Source organism: Ambystoma mexicanum, chromosome 11 (genome assembly GCF_040938575.1).
Source record: "Ambystoma mexicanum isolate Mex_15411 chromosome 11, UKY_AmexF1_1, whole genome shotgun sequence".
NCBI lineage: Eukaryota > Metazoa > Chordata > Amphibia > Caudata > Ambystomatidae > Ambystoma > Ambystoma mexicanum.
The window spans coordinates 847,996,927-848,020,560 of NC_090934.1; the positions used below are offsets into that span (position 1 = coordinate 847,996,927).

Consider the following 23,634-nt stretch of genomic DNA (forward strand, 5'->3'; position numbering starts at 1 on the left):
GGAGATACCACCGCAACCCCTGCTCTTCATGTTTGGTATTTTCATACGCAAATTGTTTGAAAGAATTCAAACTAATGGTAGTGATCGAATTCACTCACATCTACCATTCGTTTTCAATTTTTTCGATCAATTTGGGTAATACTGGAAAAACATTCAAGGATATTGTAATGGGTTATTTATAACACGCTTAATACCCAGAGGTTTCTAAGCGTGGACCCGGGGATCGAACTGTGTTGCTCAGCGTCTTGCTTCCAAGGGGAGCGTGTTGCCCCTGAGCTATCCTCCCGAGACCATTGAGAATGTATGCTGCCGAAATCACACTTAATTATTGAGTTGGGGCTGGATTATGCCCCATAGGAAGGGGTAAACTAAAATATATAAATAATTATTGATTTGATATATGCACTCTTCTCATCCATGATAGTGGATTTAATGACTATATCAACGCCAATTCATGTCATGATGATATTGCTTTAATTCGCGGTTGGATCTAAGAGAACTTTCAATTCCAGCTATTTGCAAAGTACACACAAAACGTTTCGAGCAGATGCCTCTTCTCGGATTTGTTTTCAAAGCCTCATTCTACCGGCAGCATTGCACCAGAAGCCGAAGTAAATTCACAATGGAATTAAAAATGTTCACTTGCGATTCAAAAGTTGATAAAAGATATCAAATCATGAATTGCTATTCATCCAGTGACTAAAAGTAATAGTCACCGGCGACAGAGGAGTACAGACTTTCAAAAAGTCACCCATTCTTTTTTGTACATTTTCAATATTTCAATATTTTAGGCTCGCAGAATATATGAATTGGCCTGACGAATTTAAAAGGCTATGTGTTGGGAGACCAGAAGTCAGCTGCAAAGCTGAAGTGCAATACAAGTTTTTTTTTTGTTTACAAGTTGCCGACAGTTTTGTAACTGTAGTTTGAATCAAATCGGCATTTTGTCATTCCTTACAAGAGTCTCTTCTTACCTTTAACTCCTCCTGCAGCTCAGAAATTCTACGCTCCAGGATCACCTTCTCCTGCCAGTGGAGAAAAGAGTGTGTGAGATACAAGAGTACGTGAGTGTGAGAGAATTGTGAAAGAAAGGAAGAGTGGAATAGCAGCAAAAGAATGCAGGAGATCAGAGATTACGGAAAGATGATACCTACTAAAGTCAGAGCGAAAGGAAGGACAGACAGGATAAAAGGGAAAGAAGAGTCAAGAGAGTGGGTGGAGGGGAAGTGTCTAGGTGAGAATTTCTTATAAGCCAGTCCTTTCAAACAGCATACACTGCCCACGCTACGCTTCCAGCTCTTCAGAGCTCAGACAGCCACATGCAGAGTGTGACCCTCTCCACCTGCTGTGTAAGTCTTACCCTTTTCTCTGTATCCAGCAGTACAGAGCGGTCCACTGTCCTCTCCTGCCGCTGAGAAAATAATACAAAGTTCTGTTAAAAGCACACCCAGAGAATAGGCTCACAATGCCCTCCGCCTTTCGTCAAGGAGGGCTCACTGCCTTACCACAGGAGTTCAAGCTCTAAGGCACATTACTCCAGTTTTGTAATAGGAGAATCTAAGGGGTTTACCGTCTTAAAAACCATTGACATTTGTATTCTAGAAGGAATGTCTAAAATGGGCAACATAACAGAAGGTGACATGTCATGCTGGTTTGTTTGTCCCTCCCCACGTCACTGAATGCCCATAAACCCCAAAACCCGGCTCTTGATCAGTGGGCACCAATGGCCAACATATTATTCCCAACCAGGGGCTAAAGAGGAAAAGGAAGCCAAACCACTGCAGCTCCCATCAGATTCAAAGCATACCTAGACATAGTGGGCTGCTGGGACCAGTGATCCAGAAACCATGAGAACACCAGCGGACATCAAGGGAATTAGAGACCAAGTAACAAAAGAAGATAATTTTACAAAGGTAGCAGGCGCCCCTCTCTCGCAAGAACAGACATGATAACCTGTTCAGTGGTTATTAACCACTTGAGAGTTCGCAGCCACTGCTTTTACTCACTGTGCCTTTCACAGATGGGAAATATCCATTTGCATATCAGTCTTTGTCCTGCCCAGGGGCAGTCCAGCACCGAAATACAATGGCAACTCCAATCTGAACGAGAGTACCACCAGCAACCCCATACACGTGTTTCACCCTTGTTGGGGATCATCAGTGAGGTGAAGCTGATGCCTCTCTAAGCACAGTGAGAGGGAGACCACGTCTGGTTGCCCCCAGGAGACCTAGGGTTACCAATCCCAGGTTCCTTAAAAAATAATTTTACAAAGGTAGCAGGCGCCCCTCTCTCGCAAGAACAGACATGATAACCTGTTCAGTGGTTATTAACCACTTGAGAGTTCGCAGCCACTGCTTTTACTCACTGTGCCTTTCACAGATGGGAAATATCCATTTGCATATCAGTCTTTGTCCTGCCCAGGGGCAGTCCAGCACCGAAATACAATGGCAACTCCAATCTGAACGAGAGTACCACCAGCAAAACAAAAGAAGATGGCAAGTTACATTGAGGGATAAAGTGGAACCAGACTTGCTGCTGCATTCTCACCTCTGGGGAATGCAAGACCAAGGACACAGACTATTGAAACTTGGCCTGTGGGGCTGCCAAGGAGCAGCTACACTACCCCCACCCCATCCAAGCAGCTACAAAGGCAGGGGAGTTGGAAACTGCTCGGTAATGTCAAGAGGAGTCTGAGGGATCAGAGATCAAGAGTCCAGAGACATTGGTAAATTACCTCAACTGACACAGGGATCAAGGTGTCTGCGACACGGTCGGTTCACCAAAAGGCCCTTCAAAGAGATGTCAGTGGCAGCAAAAATCTAGATAATTCGATTTCCTCCCTTCCAATCCCACACTTCGCCAGAAAGGGAAGTCCTAAAAATGGGATGTGGTAATCTAATCCCTCAATAATTAAGATCAGGGAAGGACAATTCCTCATCAATAAGAGGAGAAAGGCACTGCTTAGCCAAGTTCGCTCTACCAGACTGGTCTCTTTTTTGTAGTAGACAGCAAACGTCTCACCTGATTGGCTTTTTCCAGCTCGGCTTTGGTCTGCGTCACTAGGCTTTGCATTTCCTGGAGTTGTAACCGAATCCTTCCATTATCTTTCATCATATCTTCATAAAGCTGCAAAAAAGAATGGATGTTTGGGACAACAGAGCCACGAGAAATAACCTCATGGGACAACCTGAGTTGAACCATGAGGTGAAACGCAGAAAATGACATTGATAACTGCTCAGGCAGCTTTACTCGCCACAAGACACCTCTTGAGCTGGACTCAGCTTGTAGTCTGAATCACTGCTCAACCATCTATGCTAGAATCACATCAGAATCTCAAAGTCTCAATGTCAGGGCCAACTTTCTAAGAACACGACCAAACCTGGCATCCTGATCAATGTTCAGGCAGCAAAGGCATGCTTCGATGGTCTCTGTATGTCAAATCCAGACACACCCACAGAACACCCACAGAACACTCAAGAAGGAAAATTGCACTGTTTGCCCTTACTACAGTTGAGCCAACAAAGTCGGGACAGGGCAAGATTCATCCACATATGTCCACCACTAAATAACAAATGTCTATCCAAAACAGAGTTTAAATAGCAAGGCACAACTGTACACCAAAAACCACCAACTTGATAATTTGCTTTGCAAAGAAACACCATAGGAAACCATACAAATTCCTCATTGGGATACCCACCACACACCCAAACATCTACCATCATTAGTACTGCACAAATTAATAAAACATTCAAGGCTATTGGGAATGCATGCTGGCGAAATCGCACTCAGTTATTGGGTTGGAGCTGGATTATGCCCCAAAGGAAGGGGTAAACTGAAATAAATAAAATAATTATTTCTTTGAAGCCTGCACTCTTCCCATCCATGATAGTGGATATAATGACTATATTAACAACAATTCATGTTCTGATGATATTGCTTCAATTCATGGTTGAATCCAAGAGAACTTTCAATTCCAGCTATTTGCAAAGTACACACAAAGGTTTTCGAGCAGATGCCTCTTACCGGATTCGTTTTCAAAGCCTCATTCTACCGGTAGCATTGCACCAGAAACAGAAAAGAATTCACAGTGAAATTGAAAATAGTTCACTTGTGATTCAACAGTGAATAAAAGCGATATCAAATCATGAACTGCTGTTGACCCAGTCACTAAACAAAGTAATAGTCACGGATGACACAGGAGTATGGACCACCGGTTCTTTTGTAGCTTTTCAATATTTTATTATTTTAGGCTCACAGAATTTATGAATTAGCCCAAAGAATTTAAAAGGCTAATTGTTGGGAGAGTTGCAAAGCTTAAATCCAATATAACAATGTCATTTTTGTAATTTGCAGTTTTGCAACTGTAGTTTGAACAGCAAGTAATCAAATAAACATTTTTTCATTCCTGCATACAAACCCATATGCAGTAGAAATGCTGCAGCAGCAGGAGTTTGACGCTGCTGTGGCAACAGACACGCGACGGAGGACATGTAAAAGCATGCTAAAGACGAAGTCACCAACTTCACAGCTGCTGCTACTTGAAAAAGCCACCTATGTTGCGGCACTACCTGAGAAATATCACACATTTCTCCAGTGGGAGCGATCAGCTGTGCGAGCAAAGCAACATGTATGTTTGAAACCCGTAAGTATGCTGCTTGCAATACCTCATTTCAGGCCGGGCAGAATATTAATGTGAGGTCTACATTGTCCATTCAGCCATGTTGAACAAGGGACATTATTATTCTGGAAGGCATAGTTGGTTTTCTCAAAAAACGTCATCAGATCAGATTGGCTTGGCTGACATTAAATGTAATCACTGTAGCTGAAAAGAGGGTAGGACAGAACAGCATTTTTCGAGGGAAAGTTCTGCCAAAGGAGAAAGCAATAAGAAAAAAAAACAATCACTTCAATCATTTCCTCAGGGATTGGATGCTTTTTGAAATTGTGGCGTCAAAGCCAAAAATCTCTTTCTCTGAGATTCTGAGGATGATCAATTCGATTTTTTACGCCAACATGCTGTTCTAAAGTCTCTCAGGAGTGGCAGGATTCATTTTGTTCTCTGTGGGGTGTGATTAGTGATGCTCCACACAGGAACGATATGAGCAAGAGCAACTGATAGTGTATTTGGAAAGCTCTCCCCAGGAAGAAATGCCAATTTAGCGCAACATATTTTTGAAATCGCACCTTGTCCAAGTGCCTACATTTTTGCTTAATGGAATGGCCATGGAAAAAGATGGTTATACAAGATTGCTGGTTTAACTGCTCCTGATACTATCGAAACAAAGTTGTGTATGGCAGATGTAGGATTGTAAAAGAGACTAAAGACCCCTCTGTCTAGTGCTCATGCTCGGCCCTACATTGGAAGTGCACGCTCCTTATGTGCAAAGGAACGAGCCCTGTCGCAACACAGCAATCTGTTCAGCCACGCAGCATCACCCACAGTTTGAATCAGAAATGCACGTAGATGCACATAGGCCCACAGAAAATGGTAACTCGCCAATATCACATAGGCGAGCCAGAAGCACGACTAGGGACAGAGTTGATGATCCTTTCAGTTTATGCAGGAATAATTTAAGTTGCTGCTTTTATTATTCCGGGCACATTTGAAAACTGCACGCATGCCATTGGTGGGATTTGTAACTGTACGCTGAGGACAGCAGACTATGGGCCTCATTATGAGCATGGAGGTAGCCATGCCGCTGTTAGCGGCATGGCTATCCCCATGCCGGGTTCGGTTTCCAGGAATGAGGAATTACCGGGCCATTCCGACCTTGGAGGGCCCGGTAATTCCCTTTCCCGGGACCCAGACCGTCCCCATTCCCATTTGAGCCCCCATAGGGCTCAATGGGAATGGGGAGGATGCTAACAACGGGGCCGTTAATGACGGGCCCGTTGTTAGCATCCTGGTCTGCTAGCGGGTCCCGCTAAAGATGCCTGGTTTTACCAGACATCCTTTGCGGGACCCGCGAGCAGACCTCGGAATGAGGCGGTAGAGGGTTAACTGTGCCGGCAGCTCTACCGGCTCCGTTAACCCTCTACCGCCTTCCTCGTAATGAGGCCCTATATCTCACCCCAAAGCGAAGTGCTACAGCTTTGCGGTGTGACATTTACAAAAAGATGTTTTTTAAAGTTCCTCCATGACAGTGCATTTTTATTGCTTTTATACAGACGCTGAGCTCTATACACCATCTAAAAAAGCCCACAGGTGCAGTGCTGAGGGGGAGAGGGGGGTAATGCTGGAGTCAACTGGGCAGTGGCCTGGTAACCTGTGAGATGCATGAAGGTCCAAGCCACAAGTCTCAGCGGCAGTGGGGCGACTAGCAGGGAAAGGAATAAGGGGAAAAAGGAAGGGAAAAAAAAATCACAGTTTTGGGAGGTTTCCTGAACTGAAGTTGGTCTGGCTCAAGTCTGAGGGGCAGGCAGGTTGTTCCAGAGAGAGGCATCAGCCGAAAAGAGACCTGCCCCCCACACTCTGCTTGGAGAAGCGTTTGACGAGCGGAGAGTTGCAGTATATGTTTTTACAGAAACATATACTTTATTACGTGACCTATGCCAAGAAACATCTAAAATCAGCTATATTCTATGGAATCAGAATAGGAGTATTATAAAAAAAACAGTCTAGGAAAGACCCTACAAACATTTAAAAGCAGTAGAGAAAAAATAACGCAGGTTAGTGGAACGGAACCAACTACTTTGCAGGGCTTTTAAAGTAGTGAAATGCAGTAATCTATCATACTAAAAGTCATAAATTACTGGTAAATATAAAAAATACAATGAATACTATAACACTCCAAAACCCCATGGTAAAATAATGAACATAGGTTGGTCAAAGTCAAGTGAACCATATGCACTTTTAGGGATTTTTACAATTTAGGAACAACGGGAAGAAGCCAATCCGGATCCAGGTTTGACAACCAGAGGATCGGATCAGATGGATGACGAGTGGACCACCAGCACACTTAGAAAAACGTTTGTCAGGGGGTGCACTAACTAACTGTACTCACAGCCCAAAGATTCTTAAGAGTAGGACCAGGGATAGGATGGGGGAAATAGGACCGGGAAGGCATTCCAGATTGAAATGCAAAACAACGGTTAAGGGATCTGGTTCAATTTGCAAAGCGCCCACCGAATTCCAGGACCAGAACAGCAGCATCCAAGATGAAGGAAGACCTCTTCCAGGTGACCCCCAATGAGAGGGGCACAGTAGCAGAAGCAGCAATAGGGGCAGAATGGTGACCGGGTAAGGCATGTTAATGGCAGTCAAGGTAGGGACAAAGGATTCAGCCCAGGCAGCAGGACAGTTAGCTGCAGAGGAGCGAGCAAATCTGTCCCACAACAGAGCAGGCGTTTTGGTTGGCAGCAGCAAGTCACTCAATTCCAGCTAAGCATTGGGAGGTTGCCACCTAAGGACCATTAAACTAAACAAAGACAACGAGTTTTCGGGAGGGCACCAGATAATACAGGCACAGATGTTCCATCACAGGAGGTCAGGAGGAAGAGTGGAGACGAGGAGAGAGGCTTGGCAGGAAAATATAGAGAACAGGCAGAACAGCAGCAGGATCCTCCGAGTAGCACCATTTGTTCAGCAAACTAATCTCTGGAATGGCCCAAGCTCTTCCTGGTGAAAAGCACACATAGGAAGGGTGTGCAATATCTCCATTTCAATCCATGCATACTTATAGAGCTCTACCCATCACCTTGGATCCTGGAGAGACACAAGTGTTCCCATAGCATGAATATAATGTGAAAGTAGGAAATTACACAAGGGAAAGCCAGGTTTATGTAATTCTGGAACTTGATCAAGTTTGTTGTGGCTCTCAGAAGGAATGGGAGAACATTCCAAAATCTCAAGTCCTGGCAGCAAAAACACCCCACCACCTGTTTAAATGTGACAGAAGTCTAGGGCTTTCAATAGTTTGTCAGTCATTGATTGAGTTCCCATTGAAGGAACAAAATAAAGAAGTGTAATAGCCAAAATGACAGGATTAGCATTTCAGATGGTCCTGTTCACCAAACAAAGTCATGCATAGAATTATTACGGTAGCCAGTGCAACTGGAGGATGGCTGCAAAAGTTTGGTCATCCCAGGTTACACAGAATGCAGGCAGCTGAATTCTGGAAACTGAAGTGTATGGCACGCATTGTCATGAAAGCTCAAATAGATTTCATCACGATAGTCTATCCTTCATGCATCAACTATTCCAATTTGGGCATTAGGAATTAAATACCTGAAGACCTGGCAGAACACCATTTACTGGAAAAAGGCCACCTGTGCGACAGTTCAATATTGCTCCAAGCATATGGATAAGCAAAAGCTGTCAATTTTCGCTCCAAGATTTTTCACCCTATTAGTTGGGACCAGGCAGAGAAGTCTTCTGTCCATCAACAATGCAGAATCATTTTCAGAAAATGTTTTGTTTTAGCTCCATTCAAATTGAGCATGTTTGAGCACATCCAGAGATCAGTGGCCTCCAGGTAAGATTTGAAATTGCAAGCCGACACTGCTCTCATGTAATTGCCCAATGATCAGAGTGTCACATGCATAAGTAACAATTTAAAATTCGAAATACTCAACTAAATCTGCAAACCGAGTAATGTACAGATTATATAATGGCACCGATGCTGCCAACGCTATTGGAACATTGCAGATCAAAAGGAATGTATTGAGATTCTTGGGGGCCCAATGCCACAGCTTGGTGACAACCCTTCAGGTAGGGTTCCACGCAGCTCAATACTGTGCCTCGACAGCCCTGCTGCGGCAATCTGTACAGGAGCATACCATGGTCCATAGTGTCGAAGGTCGCAGGGGGTCCAATAGGACCTGAGCCAAGCCCTCCCAGCCCAAATGTCAGCAATCTCACAAAGGTCATCTAGAACAATGACAAGAATGGGCTTTGTTTCCATGCCTGAGCAGGAGCCTGTGTAGTCATGGTGAAGGGGGTAGTTTGCTTCTGTAAACTATTTCAACTGAGAGACCGCAATCTTCTCAAAGTAGTTTTGTCAAGCACGGCAATTGAGGAATGGGATGACTTTTTTTTTGCAATTGTAGAGTTTGGTGAAGGCTTTTCCAACGGTGGACAAACCACACGAACCTTTAGATACGAAAGTACAGAACCTTTACTCAAGGAAGAGGAGTTTCGAACAAACACTGTCAAAAAGTAGGGCACCACTAATGTCCTTAGATTTTATTTTTAGCAGTGATTAAATCAAGATGTGAAGTAGAAGTTTAACTAGAAGACATCAATTATTCTTATCCAGGCTCAGTGTGTAAAGAAAACCTGGAAAAAATTGTATCCTCATTGAAAGATTGTGGAGAGACAGGAGTGTCGGCAAAAGACAGTTCTCAGCAATCCATTTCCAAACAAATTAAGATTTTCGCAGAGAAACTAAAGACGCTTGTGAATCACACACTTTAATCAAGATTGGGCAGCCAAAATCCCTTCATCCAGACACAGCCAAATATCTGTGTATTGAGGTGTCTGGGAGACTCATCCAGCAACAACAAGTAACAATCACACAAAGGGTGTCTTAATGGGTTCTGCAAAGAGCCTACACACGGCAGAACAGTCATTAAGGCAATTCCTCTGGGTCCAAACAAAGAAAGACCACAAATCTAAATGGTACGCGATTACCAAACTGGTAAAAAAAAAAGCTACAGGTTGGGGAAGGCAAAAAGTAAACATGTAGCTGCACCAACCTACTCACCATAACACTTTATGGGGTCAATCAGGGACAACATGGGTTGCTTAAGGAACACCATGCCCAGGTAGCCCTACAGGCAATTAAGGGCAGCACACCATATAGGAGTTGCAGCTTCAGGTAGACTTTAGTACATCATTCTATTGAATTCTACTCAACACAAGTACACAATTGATAATACATGAATTCTGCAATGCAAATAGTATTACCGTCATTACATATGCAACAAATACAGGTAACTCATAACAATATCATACAATGCAAGTGCCTATCAAACTGAAGACGGCTTCACAATAAGAATGGCACAGACACGCTCCTTAAGTATTTACTCTGTTTGAATTTTAACCTAATTTGCACAGCCACAATGCTTTGCTCTTGTGGATCTGAACTAAAGGTGAACAGTGATGGCTCTGGGTGGCACTGTGGCATGTGTGACTTTGCTACAAAATATTTGTTGTTTGCTCTAACAACTCACCTGTTCAAAATAAGCTTTTACCAACCTCCAGTGTTAGGCTCTTTAATGAGCTGGAAGAAAGCTACAATAAACTCTCCAAGTAATTTCAAGCGTCCTGTGGTAGTATTAGCCAAATGCATTACCTTAGACACTAAAATGTTAAAATGTAAGCAAATTGTGATATTTAAGGAACATTTGTTCAGCAACAATGGTCAAAACTACTAGCTGCATAGTGAATTAACTCATCAAACCGGCCCACATTGGCCAAAAAAGTGGCCCAGGGGGCAGGGATAGTATCTTTTTACTGGACATCTATCATAGATGTCCAGTAAAAAATATCATGCCTGCCCCCTAGGCTCCCACAGTGCCAACTGCAAACTGTTTGGCTTTTTACCCATTTTTTTTAAAGTGTGCTCTAAAATGCAACATTTGAACCCATTATTTTAAGAAAATTACCAGGGGGAAAAAACCCTGAACCCCACTTTATTGGTTTGGGCTCCTTCGCTACGCTCAGTCAATATGGCATATCTATTTATGCCCCTCCACTATAAAAAAATTGACCAGTCGCCACTGGCCCTGGGACTGTGCTGGGGGCCAGCCGGGAGAGCCCAGGAACTGTGGTGGAAGCAGGTGGGGCAGGAGCCATGGGATAGTGGTGGGAGCAGGGTGGGGAGAGCTCAGTGACTATACTGGGAGTAGGGTGCGGAGAGGGCACGCAATAGTTCATAGCGATTCGGACTACATGGGGGGCCTGGCCTTCCCACATTTCGCCTGCGGGGTTGGGGGAGGGCTGGAGGGGCACAGGCCTAAAATGTTTGAAGACTACTGCCTTAGAGCAATCACATATTCACTTGGGTCTTCATGACATCTCATACCAGGTTCCTGTGTTGAATGCAGAGAACCGTTTAGGAGATGCAGTACTCCGCAGTACCCGGCTTAGTGAGCCCTTCATCAATTGTCATGACTAATTATAGGGAAAGATTAAATCATCATTTAGGGGGGAGATCTCTGTAAACAAGGGCGTCCTTACTCTCCTCTTCTGCTTCTTAGCTACAAATACCTGAATCTCCCACAGACAACAAAGACCTCAAAATGAAAACCAGTCAGAAATGATGCAGAAAGGCCAGGGGTGCACTTAAGGCAATGGTCGATCAGGTTTGGTCTGAGAACTGATCCTGACAAAAGCAAAATCTGATGAAGCCGATTGTTTGCAGCAAATATGGAAGCAAGGAAAGAGCGCAACAGCTCAACTTTCAAGGCAGGCATGTAACCATAGTCAAAGGAGAAAACTAGAAGATGACCAAGCACTATGTCAAAATTGTCTATTCAAACTACATTAAAAAAAAGCCAAGATTGAGGTGTGGGAGCTGTCACCACATCAAATGGTAAAGTCTAGGGATGCGCATAAAGTGGCCAAGATATCACAGAAGCATAGAGGATGGGAGCCTTCTTGCATTTATAAACCATGGCTAATTACAGCTTGGTGCACAGAAATGAAAATCCACCCAGCAAGGGGTGGAGGGGCTCAACAAACATGGAACTGGAAAAAAAATACACAACTTTGTCAGAATTAGGTACACCACAGAGAATCACAAACACATACAAAAGCAGGTGGCTAGCATTTTCCTTTAACGAAAAGGTACACATTTATAACAAAAATAAATTCTAAGAGGTTCAGTTGGTTATAGGAGGAGACAAAGGTCTTACACATCAGGGACTGTGTGGAGATGTACATGTTGAGAATGTAGAGAACAAGAGGGACAGTAAGGAGCGACTAAAGAGCACAGGTAGGAGGAAGCTTGGCTGTGGTAGCATTTGAAGACAATAGTTACAAAATAGAAAAGAAGGCAGGAATCAGAAACGAAGAAGAGAGATCGACAGGGAAGGTGTAGTAGAAGAAAGAGGAGGCAGACAAGAGGATATGAATTGCAGAACTGAAAACAGAGCAACATGGAGTAAAATGTGAGGAGGGGAGACCAACAGGAAGGGCAGAGCAGTAGTCTAGACAGTATTACCCAAATTGACCTTTCACAATTGACCTTTTGCACAATTGGCCTAATTATAGTGGTCCTAATTGACCTTCTGCACAATTGACCTTTATATTATTTTAGTTATTTTATATATGTATTGGGTTGGTTTTGGATTATAAATAATATAAGGGGATTGGGTGGGGGGTTGCAGGGGGTTTTGGATTGGGTGGGGGTTGTGGGGGGTGTCGCCCCGCATATATGTCCTAATTGACCTTCTAAATTAGGTCAATTCTCCTGAGGTCAATTGTGAAAAGGTCAATTAGTATACAACCGTCTAGACACAAGAAAATAGAGAAGATGAGAAGTTTGTCGGCATGAAAGTAAAGCAAGGGCCTTATCCGACTAAAAAGATAATAATGACAGGTAGGAGCATTTGTAGCAATGCGATGGCAGCATTTTAGAAAAGGGTACAAGGTAATGCTAAGATTGCGAGCAAGTTGGTAAAAAGAAAGGAAAGCAGGTGGAAGAAGAGACCTGAAGGAGAGGCAGATGGAGATTGGGAGGATGCAGGAAAGAAAGGGATTTTAGTTTTAGATGGGTAAAGATGAAGGAAGTGAGACGTCATCCAAGACTGTACACGAGGCAAGTTACAGTAGAATGAAAGGAATCAGAAAAGGAGAAGAACATCTGTGAATCGTCAGCATAGAAGTGACAGGAGAGTTTGAAAGATTGAATAAGAGAAGAAAGAGGGATTGTATAGAATGAAAATGGGAGTGGATCCATGACTGAGCCCTGTGGAACCCAATAGAGAAGGTTATTTTTTGTTGGTTCATAAAATCTATTCTGGACTTTATTTTGGATTTTATTTTGGGATTTTGAGATTTTACACACCTTGGTGAGCTACCATAGAATGAGTTTGGACATAACTATCGCACTAAAGTGGGCATGGAGGGTGAGCTGGATGTCACATTCTCTTGAGCATAATGATAATTGGGTAACCTCCGTTTCGACTTTGTGGTAAGCTTTTAAACCAGTGATAAGAATGAAAGCTACAATAAAGGCCAGTGAAGAGCTACAGCAAATGCTTGAACTTGAAGTTAAAGACTTTGAAACAAGGCATCATCTGCTGCGGTCCCAACATGTTTGCAGGTATTTGAGAGCTGCCAGGTTGGAACCTTACTCCCTAGAAGACATTATTTAGCATAAAGCTGCCCTCAAACTGGGCAGTTTCAAAAAAGCAAACAGGATTATAGCCTAGAAGTTAAAGGCCTTGTGTTTCAGGAATTCAATTAAAGATCCAAAACATGAGGCTAGGATGCTACTTAATGACAAACAAGGCTGTTTAAATACTTTAACAATTCCGTTCTTACCATTTTGATGCTAAAACTGTACCCAGTGTTTTAGAGGATAATTATTTAGAAGCGCTGTCACTTCCAGTTGTTGAACATGACAAGAGGGAAACTGTTGCATCCTCAAATATTGAAAAGGAGACTGCCCTGGTAATTAGAGGCCTTCCAAATAACAAGACTTCAGGTCCTGATGGCCTAGCAGCCATGTTTCCAAAACATTTTACAAAATATGGCTCTCATGCTGTACTACTTTTAAATAGTTTTTTTGGCAATATGGTTTGGGACCTCACCAATTGGAGAGATGGCAGTATCCCTTACAGAGAAGCCAGATAAGCATGTCCAATTAACATCATACCGCCCCACTGAGATTTTGAATTTTTATGGCAGGATCTGTTTAAAGATGTTGGAATACTGATTGTATAATATCAGAAGTGTCAGTGATTCAGTAGAAATTGCAAAGTGGACTGGGATCCCTTTTGCTCTCCTTACAGTCTACTCTGAAAAGGCCATCAATCGAGTGGAATGGGCTATCCCAGTGCGGATCGGAGATTTGGTCTGGACCCAAATTCTCTAGGTACATACCATCCAATTATAGTTGCCCCCAGAAGAGGATCCATATTATAAAAGGTTCCCTATGGGGGCCCAATTGCATCACCAGTTCGATACAAGTTGGTCCCCCCTCATTTTTTGCAATGACCATGGATCCTTAGCGAACAGAGAGAGAGACCATGAGGGAATCCTGTGCCTACCGACTCCAGGGACCCATGAAAAATTTGCATGGTATGCATATGATAGGTTGCTGCTTATGAGGGACTCGACAACTAGACTACCAAATTTAACAACATAATTGCATTTTAGGGCAGTGACAGGCTAAACGATACATTTTGGGAAATTGTGGCTCATTAATATCACTGAACTTGGGACAAACTACAGAATCTTCAAAATCAAAATGAATGCATATGTCTGGGAAACATCTTGGATTAAGTATTTCTGAATTAATTTAGGTAGGTCCCACTCCTCCATGCATTGATGTAATGTTGAGCGTATGTTGCCGTACATGTCCTGAGACCAAGAGAGAAGGAAATCATTACTAATATTCTGGGTCAGTAAGCTCTTGATCATTAAGATGTTACGTTATCAAAATGTATAAAGCGCATTGTGCAACCAAAGGCATCTTGTCGCTAGCTTATGCAGGTAGTTAGGAAGAGAAAAGCTAAAAAAGATCGATTTTAAGATAAAAAATGATTTTTGTGTAGCATGAAAGGCACAGGCAAGAAAATTCCACAGCTGGGTGGTGGCCACTCAAAACTACCGACCGCCTACTCCAAAAAGCTTAAAATGGGACACCTCCACGTCAGCAGATCGGAGAGGCTGAGCAGGGATGTAAGGGCGGAACTTTATTTGGAATTATATTCAGCACCCATATTATAGAAAGCACAGTGAACCAGGCAAAGAGCCTTGCACCGAATACGTTTGGCTATAGGCAGCCAATGAATATTGCGAAGTATAGTAGAGATGTGCACATACCTAGGAGTAAAGGTGGCGCTCTAGCTGCCGAATTCTGTAGCACCTGCAGACAACAAATCAGGTAGGCTGTTGATCAAGAAACAATTAATTGCAATAGTCCAATGAGGACAGAACTAAAGAGGACACCGCAGGCACCAGAAGCTGAGAAGGAAGAGGAGGAAGAACCTTACGTAAAGATTTGAGTTGAAAGTAGCTCTCTTGGCATATCGCACTAATCTGAGACTCCATAGATCAAGAAGCTGCAATTTTGACACCCATGTCCTTTACGCATGATACAGGAGAAGGAAACAGACCAAGAGATCATGGCCAGAAAGAGGGAGTCCATAGGGCGGTGGCGCCAAAGGAAGGCCCCACTATTGGCAGCTCAGTTTTATCGCCATTGAGTTTGAGCCAATTGTTACTCATCCATTCTCTTATGGCTGCCAAACAGGTCCTCAATCTGATGGCAGTCTCCGGAAAAGAGAGATCTAGCCGTACCTGAATTTGAGTGTCATCTGCATAAGAATAGCATGGGAAGCCATGGGAGAAAATGAGTTTAGTTAGTGGCTGGATGTAAATGTTAAATAGAACCAGTGAGATTGCAGACCCATGGGGAACACAACATGAAAGAAGAGTGGGAGTAGATTGAAAAAGAGGTAAAGAAAGAGACTGAGATTGATATAAAAGAAAAAGTAAAGCTGACAGGATGGCATCAGAGGCCAGCACCCTCAAGACGATCCATTAAAATGGCATGGTCAATCGTATCAAAGGTGGCAGATAAATCAAGCTCACACGCTGCCTTGATCATATAACCTAGCTAGATAGTCTACAACAGAAACCAGCACACTCTCAGTGCATCACTCAGGAGGAAAACCAGACTGAGAAAAATGAAAAAAAGTAGAAGGCTCTAAAGCAGATTGCAAACCAAGGACTCCAGAAGCTTCATAAGGAAAGGCAGAAGAAAAACAGGACGAAAGTTAGTCAGAATGGTGGGATTTAAAGAAGTTTTTTTTCAACAAAGTAATAACTAAAGCATGTTGAAGAGAAGAAGGAATCACACCAGTACAAAATGACGAATTAACAGCGTGTGCAATCGGAGGCAATCCGAGGCAGAATCTCCTGCAGGCCAGATAGAGGAATTGGGTCATTAGGTGAGGAGGATTTCAGCCTGATCGTGGCCACTATGATTTCTTCAGGGGTGACTATAGGAAAAGAGGACCAGAGACGAGCATTTTTTGTCAAATTATTCTGTCTCTGGCAGGGGCTCCCTGGCTAGTTTCCAAACATAGGTACTGGACTTTCAGGAAAAAACTTCTTTCTTTGGACAAATAAAATTCCTTGTGTGGCTTCAAAAACATTGATGGCAAGTCACCTGAATGGTGATCTGCAAGCCCAAGGTTTTATGAAGTTGTAGCACAACTTTCCCACACTTTTGACAGGGAAGACAGCACCTCTGCCACAAAAGGTGGTGGGCCTGGAATAAAGGTTTTCGGGGGAAGCAATATACTTCCATGCTATTTTACTGGAGTGCCAGACATGAAAGGAACATGAGGTGTTTATCCAGGTTAATCCGTCTCTGAAATAATCTTCATTTTGCCAGAGACAGGTAACAAAGAATATGAGAGGAGGGGGACTGAAGATCCTGGGGTAATTATATTCTGGCGAAAAGATCCAAATCCTTGTCAGACTACACAGCAGAGCAATCTCTCCTAGTGGGTTAACAACCTCGAATATTTATGTCAGGCTGTGTCCAACCTCTTTCGAAGAAAGAAAATGCGAAAGAAATTGGGCAATGTTTTCCAGACTAATCAAGTGAATTATGTATTATAATTTATTATTTTTTTTTATTAGAAGTTGATTTAGTTGAAGTTTCAACTTTTTCAGCAGATTGTTGCATTCATTGAACAAGATCATGATAACATTTCAAATGACCATAGACAATTTCTGCAGATAGTTTCGATAGCATCCGAATCAAGTAAATATCACATTTCTTTTAGCTTTGTCCATATCTTAGAAGTTGATTCTACAGGTCACAAGGGTACAATATTTACACAATCTGCTGCAATTACGAATCTGGATTAGGATATCAAAGAAGCTATCATAAGTACGACTAGACAAAACATACATCTCATTTGCAATTGATTTATGGCTCAACTCTGGATTGGATCTTAAAATAATCCGTATAGGATGTTTGTAAATTTCATTACAATTAAATATATTATGCCATAAGGATTAACACCAGTATAATGCATAAATGCAAATAAAAGTAGAGACCACATAAAATCAGATTCTATAAAAACATGATGTAAAAATATTAATAGCAGTACTAAAGCGTTAAGATAGGTAAAACTTAGCAATATTGGAAAAGAGCATCATTAAAATTTCTGCAAGAAGCTATATCTTTGATCATTGCGCAGTAGATATCGATTTAATGTGTTGAATTGTTTTTTCTTTGTAAGTTGGCTTATACTTAATCGGGTGGTAGTATGTTCAAGTATGTAAGAAATTGGACGGTTGCAATATTCAGCAAAATATAAGCTGCATTAAATATGGCAATCCACATTTGCTCTTGTGTTAATGGTGTGACATGTCTGAGATGCTTATAGAATAATAGATGCCTAGAATCTGCAAGAGTGGGGCATTCAGTTAAGTGCTCAAGAGTTTCTTGGCACTCATTTACGTTACAGAATAGACAGGAAGTGCCAATCAGGACCTGTTTGCTGTAAATCGCTACTCTAGTTCTAATCAGCCACAGGTTCAAACGAAGGCGAAAGATTGAGTTAGCGTACGCAGGGTCAGGAAACTTGGTGAGATAGGCTGGTACTTCATGCATTGATTTAAGGATAAAGGCGCCAGCTCTGAAACTCATGTATTTGTTGCACGCTTCCCATGTGAGTCTCCAGTCCCACCGCCAGAGTTTTAATTTTGCTTTGTCCGGAGTCTCTAGTAAAAGTTAATCTGAGCCAACCCTGCCCTCTGCAGGCCCTAAGGCACAATCAACGGTAATGAGGTCCCTGCCGCTCCACGGCTTGCACACCTCATTGAAGCCTACCACACACGACAGGGGACCGCTCATTACTAGGTCAGAGACCCACTACCCATGGACGTTAAGCAAAAGCTAGCAAGATACAAGTTTTCTCTGCCTCAAGACTCGCTCCAACTACCAAGTGCCACAATCATGTCCTCAAAAGGGCCTGAGGCAGCCACAACCAAAGCGGACATCGCTGACCTGCTCACCGAAATGAGGGGCATGAGAGCCGACATTAGGAACAAAATAGACAAAATTACACATAGAATAGACAAGATGGAGGAGAGGCTGGAAGAAGTTGAACATAACCAAAACTCATCAAATACTCTGGAGATACAAATAGACCAGAGTCTTGCAGAGATTGAAAACAGGGAGGAAGAAATCTGCTTAAAGGTCCGTGATCTGTGAAACAGGAAGCGCCGCAACAACATACGTATAATTGGTATTCCAGAGAGGGAAGGTGAAACCGAACTGCATCTAAAGAAAAGTCTACACGACATCTTGAAGCTACTTTTTAAGGATGACACAGTAGACAAACCTAAAATAGATTGCATCCATAGAGCAGGTGGCCTGAGAATGGTACTAGCCTGATTCCACAATTAAGCGGACAGAGCTCGAATCCTGGAGAAAGCCAGGTACATGCCGCAGATAACAATGGGGGAGACGAACATCGTCATCTACCAAGATCTATCCTCCCTCACACTGGAGTTGAGGAGAAAGTGTCTACCGATCACCAAACTACTCAAAGACATAAGATATCGCTAAGGTTACCCGTTATCACTGACTTTTGAATGGGAAGGAACTACGATGAAACTGGCCTCCGAGAGGGACATCTCCAGCTGCACAGCAGACTTCTTGGGCGCCCATGGGGAAGGAGCGACCTCAGGAGAGCAGAGGAATGAGGACAGGGAATGGCGTATCAAAGGTCCTCGTCGAAAGAAGATGCAGGGATCCACAACTTTTAGGAGGATGAATGCTTCTCCGGACATGGAACACTGACCCTCCTAATCGAACCGCCCGATTTGCTCAAAGTGAAACAACAGAGGGTGGGATTGGGGTAAGGTCGTAACAAGGCGATGGTGGCCAGTGACCAGCAGTCAACCATCAAAGAGCAGCAGCAAATTTGGAAAGCCACAGGTACCACATGGAGAGGGGAGGGGGCACAGAAGATCTGAGACACCCCCGACCACAGCGATCATCTTGGAGCTTTCCCGTCCGGGTGCAACGGGAGGCATACAACTTCTCTTATTGAATGAAAAATGTTGGGGGCTGAAAGTTAAGTTGTTTGTAAAAAGCATAGGACCGCTCGTTGTGCGGTTCCCACTGGTGGTCTGAGAGCGACTGGGCGATGTTAACCCGGCCGGATCGGACGCCACAAGGGGCGGGGTGTGGAGAGGGAAAGACTATGGGACAATCCAGCGTCAATGGGAGGCAGGGATGGGAGGGAGTGGGGAAGGGAGAAGAGGATGAACCTTTGCCCGAACTGCCCGTAGAGCGTGTGGATCAAACACTGACCATTGTTAGGTCGATCACGGCACAACTCATTAGCAGAGAGTCAAACAGATGGTTCCACAAGTCAACTAAGACACTAAAGCAGGCACACCTGTCACTTACTCAGGCACCAAATACTCACAATGTCGACCACACTTAGAAATGGCAAATTACGCATATGCACACTTAATGTAAAGGGCCTAAACTCCCCCACAAAACGGTCCATGGTGGCCAGAGAATTCAAACGGTCCAACACTGACATCTTATTCCTCCAAGAGACACGTTACCAGAAAGGGGAAGAGAGGGTGATTCCTAGTGGCAATGTAGGTCACTCCTTCTGCAGTTTGGGAATCTCAAAAAAAGGCGGGTGTGGGGATCCTAGTTCGGAAAAGCCTCCGCATGTCGGTCCTGAGAACCTGGGCTGACAAAGAAGAGCTGTGCTAGTCGTGGAAACCATCCGTGACACAATTATCACTCTTGCCACAGTCTATGCACCCAATTAAGGACAAAAAAGATTCCTCCATAAAACTGCTGAAAAAGTATTTAACATGGCACAAGGCCATACAGTCTTGGGGGCGACTTTAACACATGGATGAATAGCTCCCTAGACTAAGGCAGATGCACACACCCCACCACAGTCACAAGAGGAAGCTGACATTAAAACAACGCTCACCCTATATGGCCTTACTGACAGCTGGAGTCACCTGCACCCATTAGACAGGGGTTTCACCTTCTGCTCCATTCCTCATGAGACTCTCACACAGATTGATTACATATTCCTCTCCGAGAGCCTGTTACGAACACTCCAAACTGCGAACATACAGCCCATTGTATGGTCCGATCATGACATGGCCACGGCGGAGATAAACTGGGATGGCCTCGCTCCCCGGAACACAAAGTGGAGATGTAATGAATCACTATGGTCAGATACCGTCTTCAGGGACAACCTCGAAAATGAGATCAAACAATTCTTCATTTCTAATGACACGGGTGAAGTAGCAAAGACATCCGTATGGGAGGCGGCTAAAGCTACATGGAGGGTTATCCTCAGAGAGGGGGCTCAGAAAAAAAGGGCACATACCTTACTGGAATAAAACATTAGAGAAAAGCTGAACACAGGAGAGAAACTAGCACAATCAACCCCGTACGAAAGATCGAAACACACTGCTGAAGCCAAAGAGCTCAGGGAGGAACTAAAAATACTGGAGGTGGGTAAAGTGGCCCCAAACGCTACAATACTTAAAGCAGAAATATTACGAGAAAGGTGACAAGGCGGACGCCCTCTTGGCGGCCCAACTTTGAGTGCAGAGGGCAGAAAGATGGGTGCCCGTGATAGAGAGAACAGATGGCACACTCTAAGAAACAACAGAGTCCTCCCCAGAGGGAATACGAGAAGCATTTGCCTCCTATTATGAAGATCTGTACACCTGTGATCCACCTTCCCCACCGAGAATCATTGATACATACCTCAAAGAGGCGAGACTCCCCGCACTGACACGCACCGAAGCCGAATCCCTAGAAACATCAGTCAAAGAGGAGGAAGTAATAGATGCCATCAAACGTCTAAAAACAGGGAAGGCCCCAGGGGAAGATGGGTATACTCCTGGCTTCTATAAATCATTCTCTACGTTTCTCGCCCCCTTTTTGGCAACCCTATTCAACAAAGTCTTTGAGACAGGCCGGGCGCCCCCATCCTTTGCACAGGCCCTCCTCACAGTCATACCTAAGGAAGGCAGAGTCCCGAAACACTGCCGATCCTACCGGCCCATCTCGCTCCTTAACATCGACGCCAAAATATACGTGCAAGTCATTGCAGCCTGATTAGAAACACATCTTCCACGATTAATACACTCAGACCAGGTTGGCTTCGTAAGGGGGCCAGCACGATGAGAAAGACACTCCAACTGATAAACGAAGCACAGGGATGCAAGGTGACCCAACCCTCCTGTCCCTGGACGCCGAGCAGGCCTTTGACAGTGTGGCCTGGGACTTTCTAGAGAAAGTCCTCATGGATAGGGCTGGGCCCCAGGCTTCGTCTTGCCATAAAGGCATTATATTCATCCCCGCAGACATCGGTAACAGTAAATGTTGGCTACTCCAGGTGGTTTGCATTGAAAAGAGGAACAAGACAAGGTTGCCCACTATCCGCAATACTATTTGTTTTGTCCCTTGAACCACTAGCACAGAAACTGAGATTTGATATGAAGGTTAAAAGGTATTAAAGTAGGGGAAAGAGAATACAAACTGGGTCTTTATGCCGACAACATACTTCTGCGCCTAGCCGATCCCCTGAGCTCTGTCCCAGCAGCGCTAGATATAATTGAGGAATACAATCAACTAGCGGGCCTCAAAATGAACACTGGGAAATCAATCCTCCTCCCGATTGACAAGATTAGGTACACTGAAGTAGACAGGTTTGCCCCCTTGGGAATGAAGGTCAGCCTCACCACACTCAGGTATTTGGCCATCAATGTTACCCGGGAACCTGAAACCCTGTACCAAACTAACTTCCCCTCTCTTTCACTGGCCCTAGGGAAAGACATGGAGAGATGGTCCAGACTCACCATTTCCTGGTTGGGCCGCCTAAATGCCATCAAAATAGTTATCCTCCCTAAAATATTGTACCTGTTCCAGATGCTCCCCATCAAAATGCCCAGAGAATACTTCATTGCCATCAGGAAATCACTAATGGCATTCCTGTGGCAAAACAAAAAACCCAAGGTCCCTAGATCCTTACTTCACCTTCGGAAGGATAATGCAGGGGTGGGCCTCCCAGACCTAGAATTATACTATAAGGAAGCCCAATTATGTGTACTAATTCGACACCTGAGACAGCAAACAGACCTACAATTGATAGCCTTAGACAACTATCACCTCTGCCCATTTACTGAAGGAGAATGGCTCTGGGTCCCTGGGCCCCAATTGCGGAATAGCATCAAAAATCACCCCATCCTTGGAACAATATGGGCGGTGTGGAAACCAAATAAAGATATGAGAGGGGTCACGACATGGCCTTCCCCCTTAGGACATCTCTGGGTACCAGGGATCCGCGATGCCATCGTGGACCCAGGGAGCTACCAATCCTGGTACGAAGCCGGGCTTGAAAGAGCCAGACAACTGTGGAGGAATAAGACTTTCATAAACATCCAAGAACTCGAAGAAGCACTCTCCAGAGGCCCACTCTCAGTGTTTCAATACCTAAAATTGAAAGGCGTCATGACACGAGAGGTATGGAAAGACCATCTGCAGAGTGACCTTACCCCCTTTGAGAAAATCCTCGACACCTGTACAGGCTCCAAAGGCCTCATAAGTGCGATGTACACAGCACTAGTGGAGGTTCACACAACCCCCTCGGTTACACTAAAGAATAGGTGGGAAGTAGATGTAGGAGGGCACCTTTCACAGGAGTTATGGCTACGAATATGTAGAAAAACAGCTAAATCATCTGTATCCTGTCAGTACAAACTACACGCAATCAAATTACTGTATAGATGGCAATATGACCCGCTCAGATTAGCCAAAATGTTTCAGGACGTGAGTCCATACAGTTGGAAGGGTTGTGGACAGAAGGCAGACTATTGGCATATGTGGTGGGAATGCAGGGAGGTGCAAGCATACTGGGACGAGGTACTCAGTTGGATCAAAGAATTAGATAAAGAGGAGAGGGAGAAACACCCATTACTGATTTTATTTGGTCTAATTGAAACAGAAAAAGCAATCCTTAAAGTGCCTAAAATGGTACAGGGACTATTGATGGCCGCAAGGGCCTGCCTCACGACGGTTTGGAAAAGGGCAACACTCCCCACCAAGACTGAGTGGATAGGCGCCTCCCAAAACATTTTCAGAATAGACAGTCTGACTGCCGCCCTTCATGGAGATCGCACCTCTGTCGAAAATGAATTGTCTGAATTCCGTGCCACATACACTATATGAAAGAATGTGTGCGCAATATGTCAAAACGACTACAAATACACAATTGACCAGCTGACAGTGCCTGCAGAGAGTCATAAGTTGCTAGTGTATGCCTCTGTTCATTGGTAACATTATGGCTCCACCGAAGACTTCACTTGCGAAACAATGGAACTATTTCCGCTTCACTAACGGACATACGGGATGGGGAGGTAGGACAGAGAACTGG

The 23,634-nt window shown here is 44.0% G+C and overlaps 1 protein-coding gene across 3 annotated transcripts in view; it reads right to left on the reverse strand.

The window, feature by feature from the left end:
* The window catches only part of LOC138503813 (protein phosphatase 1 regulatory subunit 12A-like), a 977,826-nt gene that overhangs the window by 3,431 nt on the left and 950,761 nt on the right, over positions 1-23,634 (reverse strand). For all 3 annotated transcript variants that reach the window (XM_069623833.1, XM_069623832.1, XM_069623831.1), the window contains exons 22-24: positions 3,022-3,126; positions 1,361-1,411; positions 975-1,025 (exon numbers count right to left, since the gene is read on the reverse strand). In XM_069623833.1, the coding sequence (XP_069479934.1) occupies positions 975-1,025; positions 1,361-1,411; positions 3,022-3,126 (207 nt within the window). The remainder of the gene's footprint in view (positions 1-974; positions 1,026-1,360; positions 1,412-3,021; positions 3,127-23,634) is intronic.